Source organism: Clupea harengus, chromosome 13 (genome assembly GCF_900700415.2).
Source record: "Clupea harengus chromosome 13, Ch_v2.0.2, whole genome shotgun sequence".
NCBI classification, from domain to species: domain Eukaryota; kingdom Metazoa; phylum Chordata; class Actinopteri; order Clupeiformes; family Clupeidae; genus Clupea; species Clupea harengus.
Genome location: NC_045164.1, coordinates 12,902,970 through 12,916,539, shown reverse-complemented (window position 1 = coordinate 12,916,539; position 13,570 = coordinate 12,902,970). Strand labels below are relative to the sequence as shown.

At 47.4% G+C, this 13,570-nt stretch overlaps 1 protein-coding gene across 1 annotated transcript in view; it reads right to left on the bottom strand.

Moving 5' to 3' along the window:
- The window catches only part of sema4ga (sema domain, immunoglobulin domain (Ig), transmembrane domain (TM) and short cytoplasmic domain, (semaphorin) 4Ga), a 39,368-nt gene that overhangs the window by 8,014 nt on the left and 17,784 nt on the right, over nt 1-13,570 (bottom strand). Inside the window, exons 6-12 of the mRNA XM_012840375.3 lie at nt 13,173-13,266; nt 12,798-12,911; nt 12,229-12,383; nt 8,481-8,656; nt 3,577-3,721; nt 805-1,027; nt 350-465 (exon numbers count right to left, since the gene is read on the bottom strand). Of these exons, the coding sequence (XP_012695829.2) occupies nt 350-465; nt 805-1,027; nt 3,577-3,721; nt 8,481-8,656; nt 12,229-12,383; nt 12,798-12,911; nt 13,173-13,266 (1,023 nt within the window). The remainder of the gene's footprint in view (nt 1-349; nt 466-804; nt 1,028-3,576; nt 3,722-8,480; nt 8,657-12,228; nt 12,384-12,797; nt 12,912-13,172; nt 13,267-13,570) is intronic.

Sequence of the window (13,570 nt, the reverse complement as noted above, 5' to 3'; positions counted from 1 at the left end):
ACACAGACACACACACACACACACACACACAGAAATACACACACACACACACACACACACACAAACACACACACAAATCAGGCCAGGCACCCTCACTGACTCATGGCATAACATCTCAAATTAACTAATTCATTTGAATGATCAGGTGTGGAAGTGCTGACTCCCTTGAAGCACAATTCTACCACTAACAATGTCATCTTAACAGCTACGATGCAACCTACCACACCTAAATAAACAACCACTAATGAGGATACAAATATTGCTATTACTAATATTCCTAACTGTGGCACACTAACTATTGTTACTTCCTTGTAAAGGTTATAAATCTAATGACATCCAGCAGTCTCACCTGAGCTCCAGAGATGATGATCCTGTCCACAGGCTGGGCCTGCTCAAAGAGCTGTAGCTCCTCAATAATGTGCAGACGACCTCCTATCTCCACAGTCCTGTGCAGCCAGCCCTCATCTACACAGAGGCAGACGCATTCAGTACAAATACACAAAAGCAAACTTCAATTCAATTCAATCGCTTTACAGAGCCCAGTGCCTAAACCCCCCTTAGAGCAAGCACAATGGCGACAGGGGCAAGAAAAAAAAACTGTTAATCAGTTAAAAACCTTAAGCAGAACCGTGGCACATAAGGGGGGGCCCATCTGCTTGAGGTCGGCAGGGTAGTAGTACTTCAAACCCCCCAATGCACACTGCTCCAGATGAAGCACTCACATAAATCAAATATGAAACCTCCTAACTGAAAAATAACAAACACATGAATGGCACAGGAGGGTAAGTATGAGAAAGGACTGGCCTGTGCCGATGAAGAGCACGTTGTACACGCGGCCGTCCAGCGCCGGCTGGCTGTGCACGGCCAGCTGGGTGTAGTCCGTGCTCCTCTTGAACAGCAGGGGGCGGCGCAGCCGCGGCTGCACCTGCTGGAACATGAGTGGGTGCCGGCGCACAAAGTGCAGCACGTCGTCCGGCAGGTCAAAGGACGAGTTCATACCCTTGGCCCGCAGCCGGTCTGTGATGCACTGGAGACAGAGAGGGAGAACGAGGGAGAGAGAGAGAGAGAGGGAGAGAGAGAGACAGATAGGGAGAACGAGAGAGAGAGAGAGAGAGAGAGAGAGAGAGAGAGAGAGAGAGGGAGAGAGAGAGACGCCCGGCATGTCAGATCACGTCATGTCACCTCATATCACGTTACACCGCGCCACGTCCAAACTGCTCACCTAGGGCCATGTTCTGCTGTGTGCCATGCTCTCCTCACAGAGGAGACGGAGGGTAATGCTGTGTCAAGTTACCTCACGTCATGCCAAGTGATTGTTAAGCACAGCATGTCATGTTCAGTTAAAGTAGTTACTAGGAGAGGCTCCATACTGTTTTTTGGAAGCTTTGTGGCAAGAACCAGTGCATTTCATGGAAATGTCAAGCTGACTTTAAGGGAATATAAAAGAAGGAACACAGACAGTGACACATCATGTCATCATCACACACCACACTCCACACTCTCTGGTGGTGATATTTAACAACACATTCCCCTTTTTTACAGAGAGACCTGTGGGGGCTCCTTTTCCCAAAGTAAAGGACAGAACAAACACTCTCACCAATACAGACACTGATGCTGTGCTGTGCACATAAACCATCTGCTCAGAGCATCAGAACACACTCACCAAACACACTCACCAAACACACTCACCAAACACACTCCCCAATACAGACACTGATGCTGTGCTGTGCACATAAACCATCTGCTCAGAGCATCACAAGACACAGGGGCTATTTGGGTGTGTCCTTTTATCATCTGAGAAACTGAGAATTTCAAACACTGGCCAGGAGAAACACTACTACTATACACTACACTACTACATACCATACTACACTACACTACACTACACTACACTACTACTATACACTACACTACACTACACTACACTACTACATACCATACTATACTACACCATACTATACTACACTACTGCAGACAAGTCTAGCCACGAGGGGAAAATCTGAACAAAGGCACTGCCTGAATGAAAGCAAGAGTATTTTTCACAGGGTTCACATCAAATTGAGTGCAATAGGTGGGGGGGTGGCTTTTCACGAAGGTTTAAAGGTCTGGCGTGATCGAGGGAAACGGCTGACACGGGTGCTGAGTCAAAAGGCTTAGATTTATCTCGCCAGCAACCGACTGAGGTCCACGCCTTCTTTCTCCCTTCTTGCTCCTGGACTGAAGAGGCTCCTAGATCAGCCCGTGCAGAGAAGGCCCTGCTCATTTCTCTAGTTTGTGCAGAGACTGAACTAGGCAGAGTGTGGAGCAAAACATGTCACTGGACTATGAATTATCTCATTAAAAAGTGTCACGGCTTGGAATGCATCCAATATGGGGGTGGTGTGTGTGTGTGTGTGTGGGGGGGGGGGGGGTGAAAAACCTATCAAGACAGATTTTCTGCTTTCCGTAATCTCCATGGCGATGACATGTGCCCCCCCCCCTTACTCCGCAATAAGTTGTCTAAGGATTTCGTTCATCTGAGTCTCCCTCTCTCTTTTTCTCTTGCTCTTCCTCTCTCTCTCACTCTCTCTCTCTCTCACTCTCTCTCTTCCGAGATTAGGGAGGCTGTGCTCTGAAGTGCTGACTTCCGTTTCTTAAGAGCAGCGACCAGCAGCTGATTATGCTGATACAACAGCAGCTCACACAGATGCAAACTTGCCCTGAGATAGTTAGAAACATCTTACTCGCACACATTCTCTCTCTCTCTCTCTCTCTCTCACACACACACACACACACACACACACACACACACACACACACACAGAATGGAATGAGAGAATGAATGCATTCATCTTTACCGTTTGTTGTAAAAGTTTAGTGAAGTGACTTGGCCTTAACCCCTGTAAAGTGCACTGGAGTAATGCCCTGACTCCAGCCTCCCCTCTCTTCCAATCCTAATCTGAAGCAGTGGCAGTCTTTACCCAGCTGTAATAAGAACTCATTAGAGGCTGTGATGAGGTCACTAATCAGCGCAGATTAAAGTCAGGCCTTCAGAACAGCTCTGAACAATGACATCATGGGGGTGTTAGCAATATTTGTATCCATATTAGTGCGCTACACAGACAATTACCCCAATCAGTCCTGCCTAGAAGGCTGGGAGCTTCTTCTGCTGGTCACTAAGCGCACAGAAACAAACTGACTTGAGACATCTGAGCCCCAGTTTGGGCGCTGACGGTGCCGAAATATGATGCCTCTCCATTCAAAATGCTCATTATACTGCAATGTACCACTCAGCTGCAGTCCATAAGCGTACACGCCATCATTATCATTTCCTCCATGTATCCAGTGGCTCATTAAGCCCGAGCGGAGCTAGAGACTGCTGACATGTAAAGCTTCTCTCTCTCTCTCTTCAGTAAATATTTAACTACCCTGATATTAACTATCCAATCGTTCATCCCATATATCACTGTATGCCATACCATATCATCTCTGCAAATGGGTTTATTTATCCAGTAAGCACACCATCTCGCTGGGAGGGTGAGAGGTGAGTGTGTGGGGGGGGGGGGGGTGGGTGGTGGTGGTGGGGGGGTCTCTCACCGATCCGGGCCGTGGCTCGGGGGTCTTGCCCATGTACTCGCTCCACTTGAAGCTGGAGTCCTGGCTCTCCATGTAGGGTCCCTCAAAAACCTGCCACACGTCCCCAATGGAGTACTGGCAGATGGCCGACGCCTTCACGTTTTTCCTGGGTAGAGAGAGGAACAAACAATTATATTACTATTTGTTCATACAATAAAATGAGTATTGTAATATCACATGATAACCCTTGATTATCCCTTAAAGGGGTGTGAGGGTAGATGGGATAAGGCTACTCAGTACATACATTTGAGAGTTCACAAGTTCTTTACGAGAGTCAAGCATACTGTAAGGTGCAGCTGTTGTGTTAATCTGTGCCAATTTTTTCAAGGGGAAACTGTGTGTTTGTGTGTGTGTGTGTGTGTGTGTGTGTGTGTGTGTGTGTGTGTGTGTGTGTGTGTGTGTGTGTGTGTGTGTGTGTGATAAGCAGCACAGAAGACTGGGCACAGGAGGGGCTTTGAGTCCCCCAGTAGCCTACACTATAAACACCTCATTACACAGGATAGGTTCAGGCACTAAGTTAAGTCCTAGAAGGTATTAGGAGAAGGAGAGCGAGAGAGAGAGAGAGAGCGAAGGAGGGTAGAGAATAGAGAGTTAAAATAAGACATGGGGAATTGAAAGAGAGAGAAAGAGAGAAACAAAGGGAGAAAAGGGTTGTGATGGAGAGAGACAGACAAATGAGGGAGGAGAAAGTGAGACATGCACAGAAAGTGAGAAAAGAAAGACGGAGAGAGAGAGAGAGAGAGAGAGAGAGAGAGAGACAGAGAGAGAGACAGAGAGAGACAGAGAGAGAGACAGAGAGAGACAGAGAGAGAGAGAGGGAGAGAGAGAGGATTATGAGAGGTGTGAGTGCACCAGAGTTTGCTGGGATTGAGGCAAGCCAGGGCACAGCACGGGAACAACCCGCCACATTGCCATGGCAACGCTAAAATAGATAGATGAGGAGTTGGACAGGGAGAGATGGGGGCGAGACACAAAGCTCATCAAGGCATCCAGTACATCTCCACTGACAGGTGGAGAGAGAGGGAGAGAGAGAGAGAGAGGAAAACCTGACCAAATAAAGACAGAGTAGAGAGTAGTGAGCACAGATGGATGTATCTTGCAGCTGATTTTGCCTCAACCTGATTTAACCTGAAATTCAGGCACAGCTCTTATAAACACACAGAGAGAAACGTAAACCCACACAGAGAAATGCAAACACACACACACACACACACACACACACACACACAGAAACGTAAACACACACACACACAGAAACGTAAACACACACACACACACAGAAACATAAAAACACACACACACACACAGAAATGCAAACACACACACTTACGTTATTTCTGGCTAATAAATCAATGACATTGTCACACCAGTGCAACCTGACAGTGGAGGTCAACAATACAAACACCATTTCTCTCTCCCTATTCCATTTCATACTCTTTCTCTCTCTCTCTCTCTCTCTCTCTCTCTCTACGTTAACAGTTGTCTTCCTCAAGCTCTTCCGCTCTCTCTCTCTCTCTCTCCCTCTCTACTCTAACAGTTGTCTTCCTCAAGCTCTTCCGCTCTCTCTCTTTCTCTCCCTCTCTCGGTCTCTTTCCCACTCTTTCTCTCTCTCTCTCTCTCTCCCCCTCTCTGTTTCTCTCCCTCTCTCTGTCTCTTTCCCACTCTTTCTCTCTCTGTACCTTGGCTTTCTGTCTGACTCAGCAAGTCATGCTGTTCTCTTCCCTGCTGCCATCCATCACTCACCTTCCCACATGCCTGCAGTCCTCCTGAACACTCACACACTCACGCACGCACACACACACACACACACACACTCACACACGCACACACACACACACTCGTGCACACACACACACACACTCACACACTCACACACTCAAGCACGCATGCACACACTCACACACTCAAGCACGCATGCACACACACACGCACGCACGCACGCACGCACGCACGCACGCACGCACGCACGCACGCACGCACGCACGCACGCACACACACACACACACACACACACACACACACACACACACACACTCACGCACACACACACACACTCACACATTCAAGCACGCATGCACACACACACTCGTGCACGCACACACACACACACACACACTCGTGCACACACACACACACACACTCACGCACGCACACACACACACACTCACACATTCAAGCACGCATGCACACACACACTCGTGCACGCACACACACACACACACACACTCGTGCACACACACACACACACTCGTGCACGCACACACACACACACACACACACACACTCGTGCACACACACACACACACACACACTCGTGCACGCACACACACACTCACGCACGCACACACACACACACTTGTGCACACACACACACACTCACACACTCAAGCATGCATGCACACACACACACACACACTCGTGCACACACACACACACTCACGCACACACACACTCACACACACACACACACACACACACACAGTCACACACACACACACAAACTCGTGCACGCACACACACACTCACACACGCACACACACACTCACACACTCACGCACACACACAAATGCAAACACCTTTCAGAGAAAATAACATTTCAGCACATAAATCTTTGCACATCGAAATCAGACTCACAGTCATTATTTATATAAACACAGAACCAAACTCATTATATACAGAACTAAGCCCACATATTCACTTCGTAGTGCACACAAGCCAATATATACTGACCCTTTAGTGCACACAATTTAAATTAGCTAGGCTAATTGCTAATCTTTTTACATACATAAAATTATATACATTTAAATGATTAAATATACATTGTATTCACTATGTATTATCTTGTATTATCTCTATTGTATTAAACTATTGTACCCAAACAATGTGTGTGGCATAACTGTATTTTTACTTCATCGCTGAAAGAAAGACGTGTTCAGAGAAACATTCCTATCTCAAGGGCGAGTGTGTTCAGCTCAAGTGGGCTAGTGGAGGAAGTTTACGGCCTTCAGCTTAGCTTTAGCCATCAGCTCTTCTCTGTCATTTCAGATGAGTGGGTTTGTCTTTTATAACTCCTCTGTCATGACGCAAACAGACACAGACACACACACACACACAGACACACAAAGACAACCAAACATACAGTCCCTTCTCATACACACACAAAAAGACAGGCACGCACACGTACACGCACGCAGGCACGCACGCACACGTACACGCACGCCCGCCCGCCCGCCCGCCCACACGCACGCACGCACGCACGCACGCACGCACGCACACACACACAAACATACACACACACACACCTCCTAGTCTGTTTCTATAGTCAAACAACAGCTGTAAACAAGCTGTATCTGTGCCCTGTACCCTGTGGGGGGGGGGGGGAGAGAAAGGGGGAAAGAGGGGAAATGAGAGAGAAAGACAGAGAGAAAGAGATAGAGGGAAGACGGCCCCTCTATGAATAAAAGATGACTCTCAGGACCCAGGCAACAGCAAGGAAACCTGTCAGCGATTTTAAGATCCCGATTAGAATGCTGGAAGAGAAACAGGGCGCAATGAGCATCAGCAGTTCTGCTCGGTCTGAAGAGAGGAACGAGGGATAGAGGGAGAGAAAGAGAAAAACGACAGAGGAGAGGAGGGATAAAGGGGGTTAAGGAGAACGAGGGGGAGATACAGTAGATATAAGAATGGACAGAAAAGAAGAGAGAATCGCAATAATGGAACATGGCAAGCAGAGAGAGAGAGAGAGAGCGAAAGAGAGAGAGAGAGAGGAAGAGAAAGAATGAGAGAGAGAGAGAGAGGAAGAGATAGAATGAGAGAGAGAGAGAGAGAGAGAGAGGAAGAGAAAGGGGTCCTAGACGTGCTTCTTGCGTCTGAGGAACAAGCAATCTGATGATGAGTCTGGGCCGCTGTGTCTCAGTGGCACAAGGGTTGCCCAGGGGAATCTAATAAAGCCTATCGATCACTCCGCCTTCCTCTGGTAGTCAGGGCTTACACCTGCAGCTGCTTCAGCTGCACACGCACACACACACACACACACACACACACACACACACACACACACACACACACACTCCACGAGACCACACTACAGACACCTACGATGCTTGGCTCAACCAGTCCCCTGGGAGAGAGACGGAGAGAAAGGGAGATGGAGAGACGGAGAGATGGAGAGACGGAGAGATGGAGAGATGGAGAGATGGAGAGAGAGGTTGATGGAGAGACGGAGAGACGGAGAGACGGAGAGACGGAGAGATGGAGAGAGCTGTGTGCATGTAAGGAGAGATGTGAGGGGCAGGCTGCAGCTGATGGATTATCGATCCTGTTGTTAAGCAGCTTCACTGGTGGTCCAACATGTAAAGTTCATGCACTTTAGGCCCCACGTGAGCAGGAACATTCACCTTCACACCTCCATCATTCCTTCCCTCTAATTCTTATTCCCTTATTCCCTTATTCTCTCTCTCCCTCCCTCCCTCCCATTTGCTCTCTTTCTCTCACTCTCGCAAATTCTGAAGATTAGTGGAGCTTGGTCTGGAAATTAGACTTTGGATTCAATTTAAAGAAGTGTGACAATTCATTACAGGACATGATTGGGAAAATAAATGTACTGCAGTGGGGGAAAAACTAAAAAGTAATGTTATGGGTCCAAGAGTCTTTTGGTAGAAACTCTTGGTAGGTGTTCCCCATTTCAGTGAATGAACGTAATCTCTCAAAATTCACCTGCTGGTGTCAAAAACTGCATGCCACCAACAAAATGAACACCCTCCTATCCTTCTCTTCTCTCTCTCCCTCCCTCCCTCCCTCCCTCTCCACTTTTTCTCTGTTTTTCTGTGTCCTCCTCTCCTCTCCTCCTTCCCCCATGTCCTTACCATTCCAGGCCAAAGATCCCGTAGAAGAGTGTGTCGCGTGCGGAGGCTCCACTGAGGGTGAATACGCTGCGCAGGACGTTAAAGTGGAGCTGGTAGTCGGGCAGCGAACAGACGAGGCGTGCCTTCAGGAAGGACGTCCACTTCCTCTGCAGTGTCAGATGGCCCCCATGGTCACCCTGCAGGACACACACACGCACACACACACACACACACACACACACACACACACACACACACACACACACACACACACACACACAGAGAGAGAGAGAGAGAACAGAATTCATACACATTCCCGTATCATATTTCACATGAAGCAACTTTATGCTTTTTTTCGAAATTCTACAAATTCTAGTCTTCTCTTCCAACTACACCACTTATACACATTTCCACATCCTTTTCATTTTCTAGCCGTCCCCTACAATTCATCCCACAACTTCAGAGTAATTTTATACACATTTCAATTGCTGACCAACAGAACATCTTGACTCATTTTCACTTTCAGTAAAACCTTCTCAGCACAGCCTTCAAATATCCATAATTCCAAGTCAATAATTTCTCGTTTAGTACCCAAAGTGGGCATTAAAAGCAGGTGAGAAGGAGTGCTAAAGGGACAACATGCCCCATAATTAGAAGAAATATTAAAAGGAGAGTGGCATGGCCTCCGAGCCGTAATGAAAGACTCCCTTAATGCACTGTAATGGAACTGGCTCTAAAGCAGGGCATGTAAGGGCAACGGTGTGAGTAAGGCGGAGAGAGAGAAAGAGAGAGAGAGAGAGAGAGAGAGAGAGAGAGAGAGAGAGAGCAGTGAATCACACGCACACAGAGTCCAATCTGTCATGCAAATAAGCCAGAACACATTGTAATTCAACGTAAATGACTTCTCTCCAGCACCACACAGCAGGGAATTCCGTGCAACGCCCCGACTTAATGAGCGCGAAACACCACGCTCATCCGAACCCCCGGCCAAAAATCCCTGCGCACCACATAACCCCCCCGCACCCGCGGGACTATCGCGCTAGTCGCGTTCCAGCGCTAATGGAGTCGAATCAGCTGCGGGGGCAAGAGGGAGACCGCCACGGCGGGAAATCAGGAGCGCGGCCAGCTCTTAAGTAGGGTCCACTCCGGCGAGTGTTGGACTTGATGTCTGAACGGATGGCTAACTCCTGCCGCCGCGAGGCCCTGCCAACTCCGTCTGCAGCCAGAGAGGGACCGTGGGAAATGAGCAGCGCTCGCAGTCGGACAGGCCTACTGTTCAGAGACCTCAGCACTGCTCCAAAGAATTGAGGGATATGGTACACTGAGTTTGGAGGAGAGGGGCAGGTATAGTAAGAAGACAGGAGGAGAGGGAGAGGAGGAGGAGGAGGAGGAGGAGGAAGAAAAGAGTTGTACCCTGAAAAACAAAACAGGCAGAGAAAAGTCTTTTGACTTTGGAGCGATGCCATACTCAAAAATAGATATGAGTTCATGCTGTATGTTGCATGACTGAATGGCCTCCTCTTTAGCCCATACAACAAATAGCTTCTTTAAGATTATCTGAGAAAAAACTTGTTGCCATTTCTCAACTCTTGGGTTTCAGGTCAGTAAGCTGAACTGTTGGAGTGACTCCATCTACAAGATAATCCCCTCATTAAAACTACTGAACTTGTAAGGAATTACAAAAGGGAGAAAAGGGATTTAACAGTCAGAGTGAATCCAACAGCAGCACCAATAATAACACTGACGCAAAACCCCCCCAACCCTTCTCAAACACCATCTGAACTAATCCCAGAGGCAAAGGGCCAAGCCTTACTAAAGCCTCCCCAGAACTCTGTCCAGCATTACAAATGTGCACGGGGCAGTACTATAGGGCAGTGTTATGCACACAGCACACCTGACTTGACCAACAGAATGGTGACATGCATACATAACACAAAGAATGCCACTGGACCACTCAAAATGCAAATGGTCAAGTGCATAGTCACACACACCATGAACACACACTGTCTGGGGCGCACACGCACAGGCACACACACACACACACACACCCACACCCACACACACACACACAACGGCCTGAGACACGCCATCATCACACTCTGATGCAATGGCACACCCACTAATGCACACTCCATCAATACACTGAGCTGCTTAACACACAGAGAGCACAGAAACACAGTGAAACCCATTCAGGCCCAAATGAACATACTGCACAGGATAATGACATGCACAGCACCCTCAGTTATAACCCTGCTCCTGCTTTTTGCCATCTGTGGAACCAGGTTTGGGTCTCCATCAGAAAGACCAGCGCAGCATTGTTTATGAGGAGCAGGGGGCACCAGCCGTGCCATCCTGCATGCCAACCGCCCGAGGGCATGAAGCTGAGATTGGGCCCAAGGTGACCGTGCCAGGAAGGAGAGATCTGTGCGTTGTCCCCTGGCCATAATGTGGATAATCAGCAGTCTGGCAGCTGTCTGGTCATCTCGAGGAAGAGGAGATGTGTCACTGAACTCCCCAAGCCAGAAACGAAGGCTTTGTGGATTTACTGGGAAACAGTCAAGCTGTGCTAGAGCTGTGGTGTCAATGGGGATATGTGTTTCAGCAGAACAGCCACAGGAAGACAAACAAAATGAGACGAAATTCACCCTGCAGTTCTTGTAGAGTTTTTGTGCTGAACTTTGGGCTGAAGACATACAAGATAGTAGAAACTGGGGGATGGTTTAACAGCGACACTTAGTTAAGGGTATTCTACTAACAGGTAATGGAAAGCAATAAGAAGAGTGATCCATAACCTCAAACATGAGGAGTAATGAGCTCAATATATTCCCTTGATTGACATGTGAAGAAAATACCAAAGGTCATCTGAATGCCTCCTATAGTGGCCAGGCCTGATGGGAATGGGAACACTAAGCCAATACATATATACATACATACACAAACACACCCACACACACACACACACACCCACATACACACGCGCACGCACGCACGCACCAAATCAGGGGAATTCTGGGTTCAAAGGGTTCAAAGTCTTTTGTGTCATAGAACAGGCACACACTCATACAGAAAGGACAAGGCCAGGACACTAACTCATAAAACACACACCAATGAACTATGCTCTGAGGGGGATGTCCCAGGGATGTGCTACACACACACACACACACACACACACAAACACAAACACACAAGCACACACACACGGCTATTTGCACCCACTGGAAAACCCTGTTGAGTGAGTGAGTGGGTGAGTGAGTAGGTGTGTGTGCTCTTTAATCAGTGTGGTGGTGAGGGAGCATTATGACCCCTGGGCTTTCCAGTGTGTGGTGTCACAACCTGAGACCGAACCCTAGACTCAAAACTGTATACAAATCCATCAAAGCCGTCATCGGCTAACTAGAAACACAAAGAACATTATTTTGGTAAATTACAGAAAGGCTTTGTCCCCCATTTTCAAAGACACTGTAAAGGATTTCTAGCTAACTTCCACTCGACTTGGCCACAGTATGAGGTTTTTTACTCTGTTCCTCCCCGAGGTCAGATGTGTAAGGTGAGAAAGATGCTTGGTGTCTGAACATCCTCTACCTTCGAAGAACTCTCACAACCCAGACCTTATAGCGTAGCTCAGGCACTCAGTTAGGAGTGTTGCACTTGCACTAGTCACAGCAGCTATTGCGACAGCGCTGTATAGAAGATGTGCCAGACAGACTAAGAGGTGAGAGGAGTGGAAGTGCTTTCTCAGTGCAGCAGGCGGGTCTCTTGTGGGTCTGACCTTGCAGATGCGTGCCACGCGGGCCACGCGGCCCTGCCCGCTGAAGGCGCTCTGCTCCTGGCTCTTCTCTGTGAAGAAGAAGTAGAGCTTGTCGTCGTCGCCCACGGAGCTGTTGACACTCTCGCGCACCAACGCCGAGCCCACAAAATCTGCTTCTACAGGAGCAACAAGCATACACACTATGAGCACTCTGACGTACAGAACCTGTATAATATAATATAATATAATATAGCATAATATAATATAAAATTATATTATATTATATTATTATATTATATTATACTATATTATATCAAACACATAGTGTATTAAATTTAGAGTAATGACAATATGCCATATGCAATAAAGCTTAAGGCAGATGATGAGCACTGACATCCAGGAATAGTGTGATTTAAATAGAGTGATATAAATCCCGAATGTGATCCAAAACCACACATTTTATGTTCGAGGGCTGACTGTATGAATGGCTTAACTGTTTTGGATCATGATGCAGACTGTTGTGTGACATGTATTTGATGCAGATGTGTTTTGGACATGTGTGCCCATGTAGCTGTGCAGTGGGTGCTGACCCAGGAGCCATCTTGTGGGGGCCTCCTCTGTCTTGATGGTGGGGGTGGGAGAATTCCGCCTGATGTCAGGAGAGCTCCTGAACTCATACTGAGAGGCTGTATACATTTGCTCATCTATAGAGACACATGCAGACACACGCATTATTACATACAGCATGTGTGTACGAACACTCAGCATACACACAGAAACACCTCTGCTTGTTTCCATTTGAAATTAAAACATGACTGGTGAAATGACCTCAGATTAAAATATACCACAAGCAACCTTGCACTGAATTTCACATAATGAATGAAGGTATTCCAGTGGAGTAGGTTAGCTACTTCTAAACACAGATGAGCACAAGAGGCCATTCTCCATGCTGCCTGCTACTTTACCTATGAGGAGTCCAGTGTAGCCTTTAGCTGGGTCATATGGACACTTCTCGCGTCCCTCCTCGAAGCCTGAAGAAATCCTGAACTTCTCTGCATCCTGAGGAACAACACAAGACAGTCCAAACATGTTGTGATACCTTACTGACACCAATCGCACAGGATTCAGGGCAGCGTGTCAAGAACAATGACAGATTCAGCAAACTAAAACTACAGCTAAAGCAACTCTATTTGAAATATCTTAAAAGATAAGATCAAATAAGACTAAAAAAAGGATTATATTAAATATATTAAAGCTCTTTACTGACACAGTGCTTTGTAGAACCTGTCAGAACATGTCTGGCTCTACAGTCATTTCTTGCATCTTTTCTATTTTTGGCTAAGAAGGACCTCCTGGGAGGCAC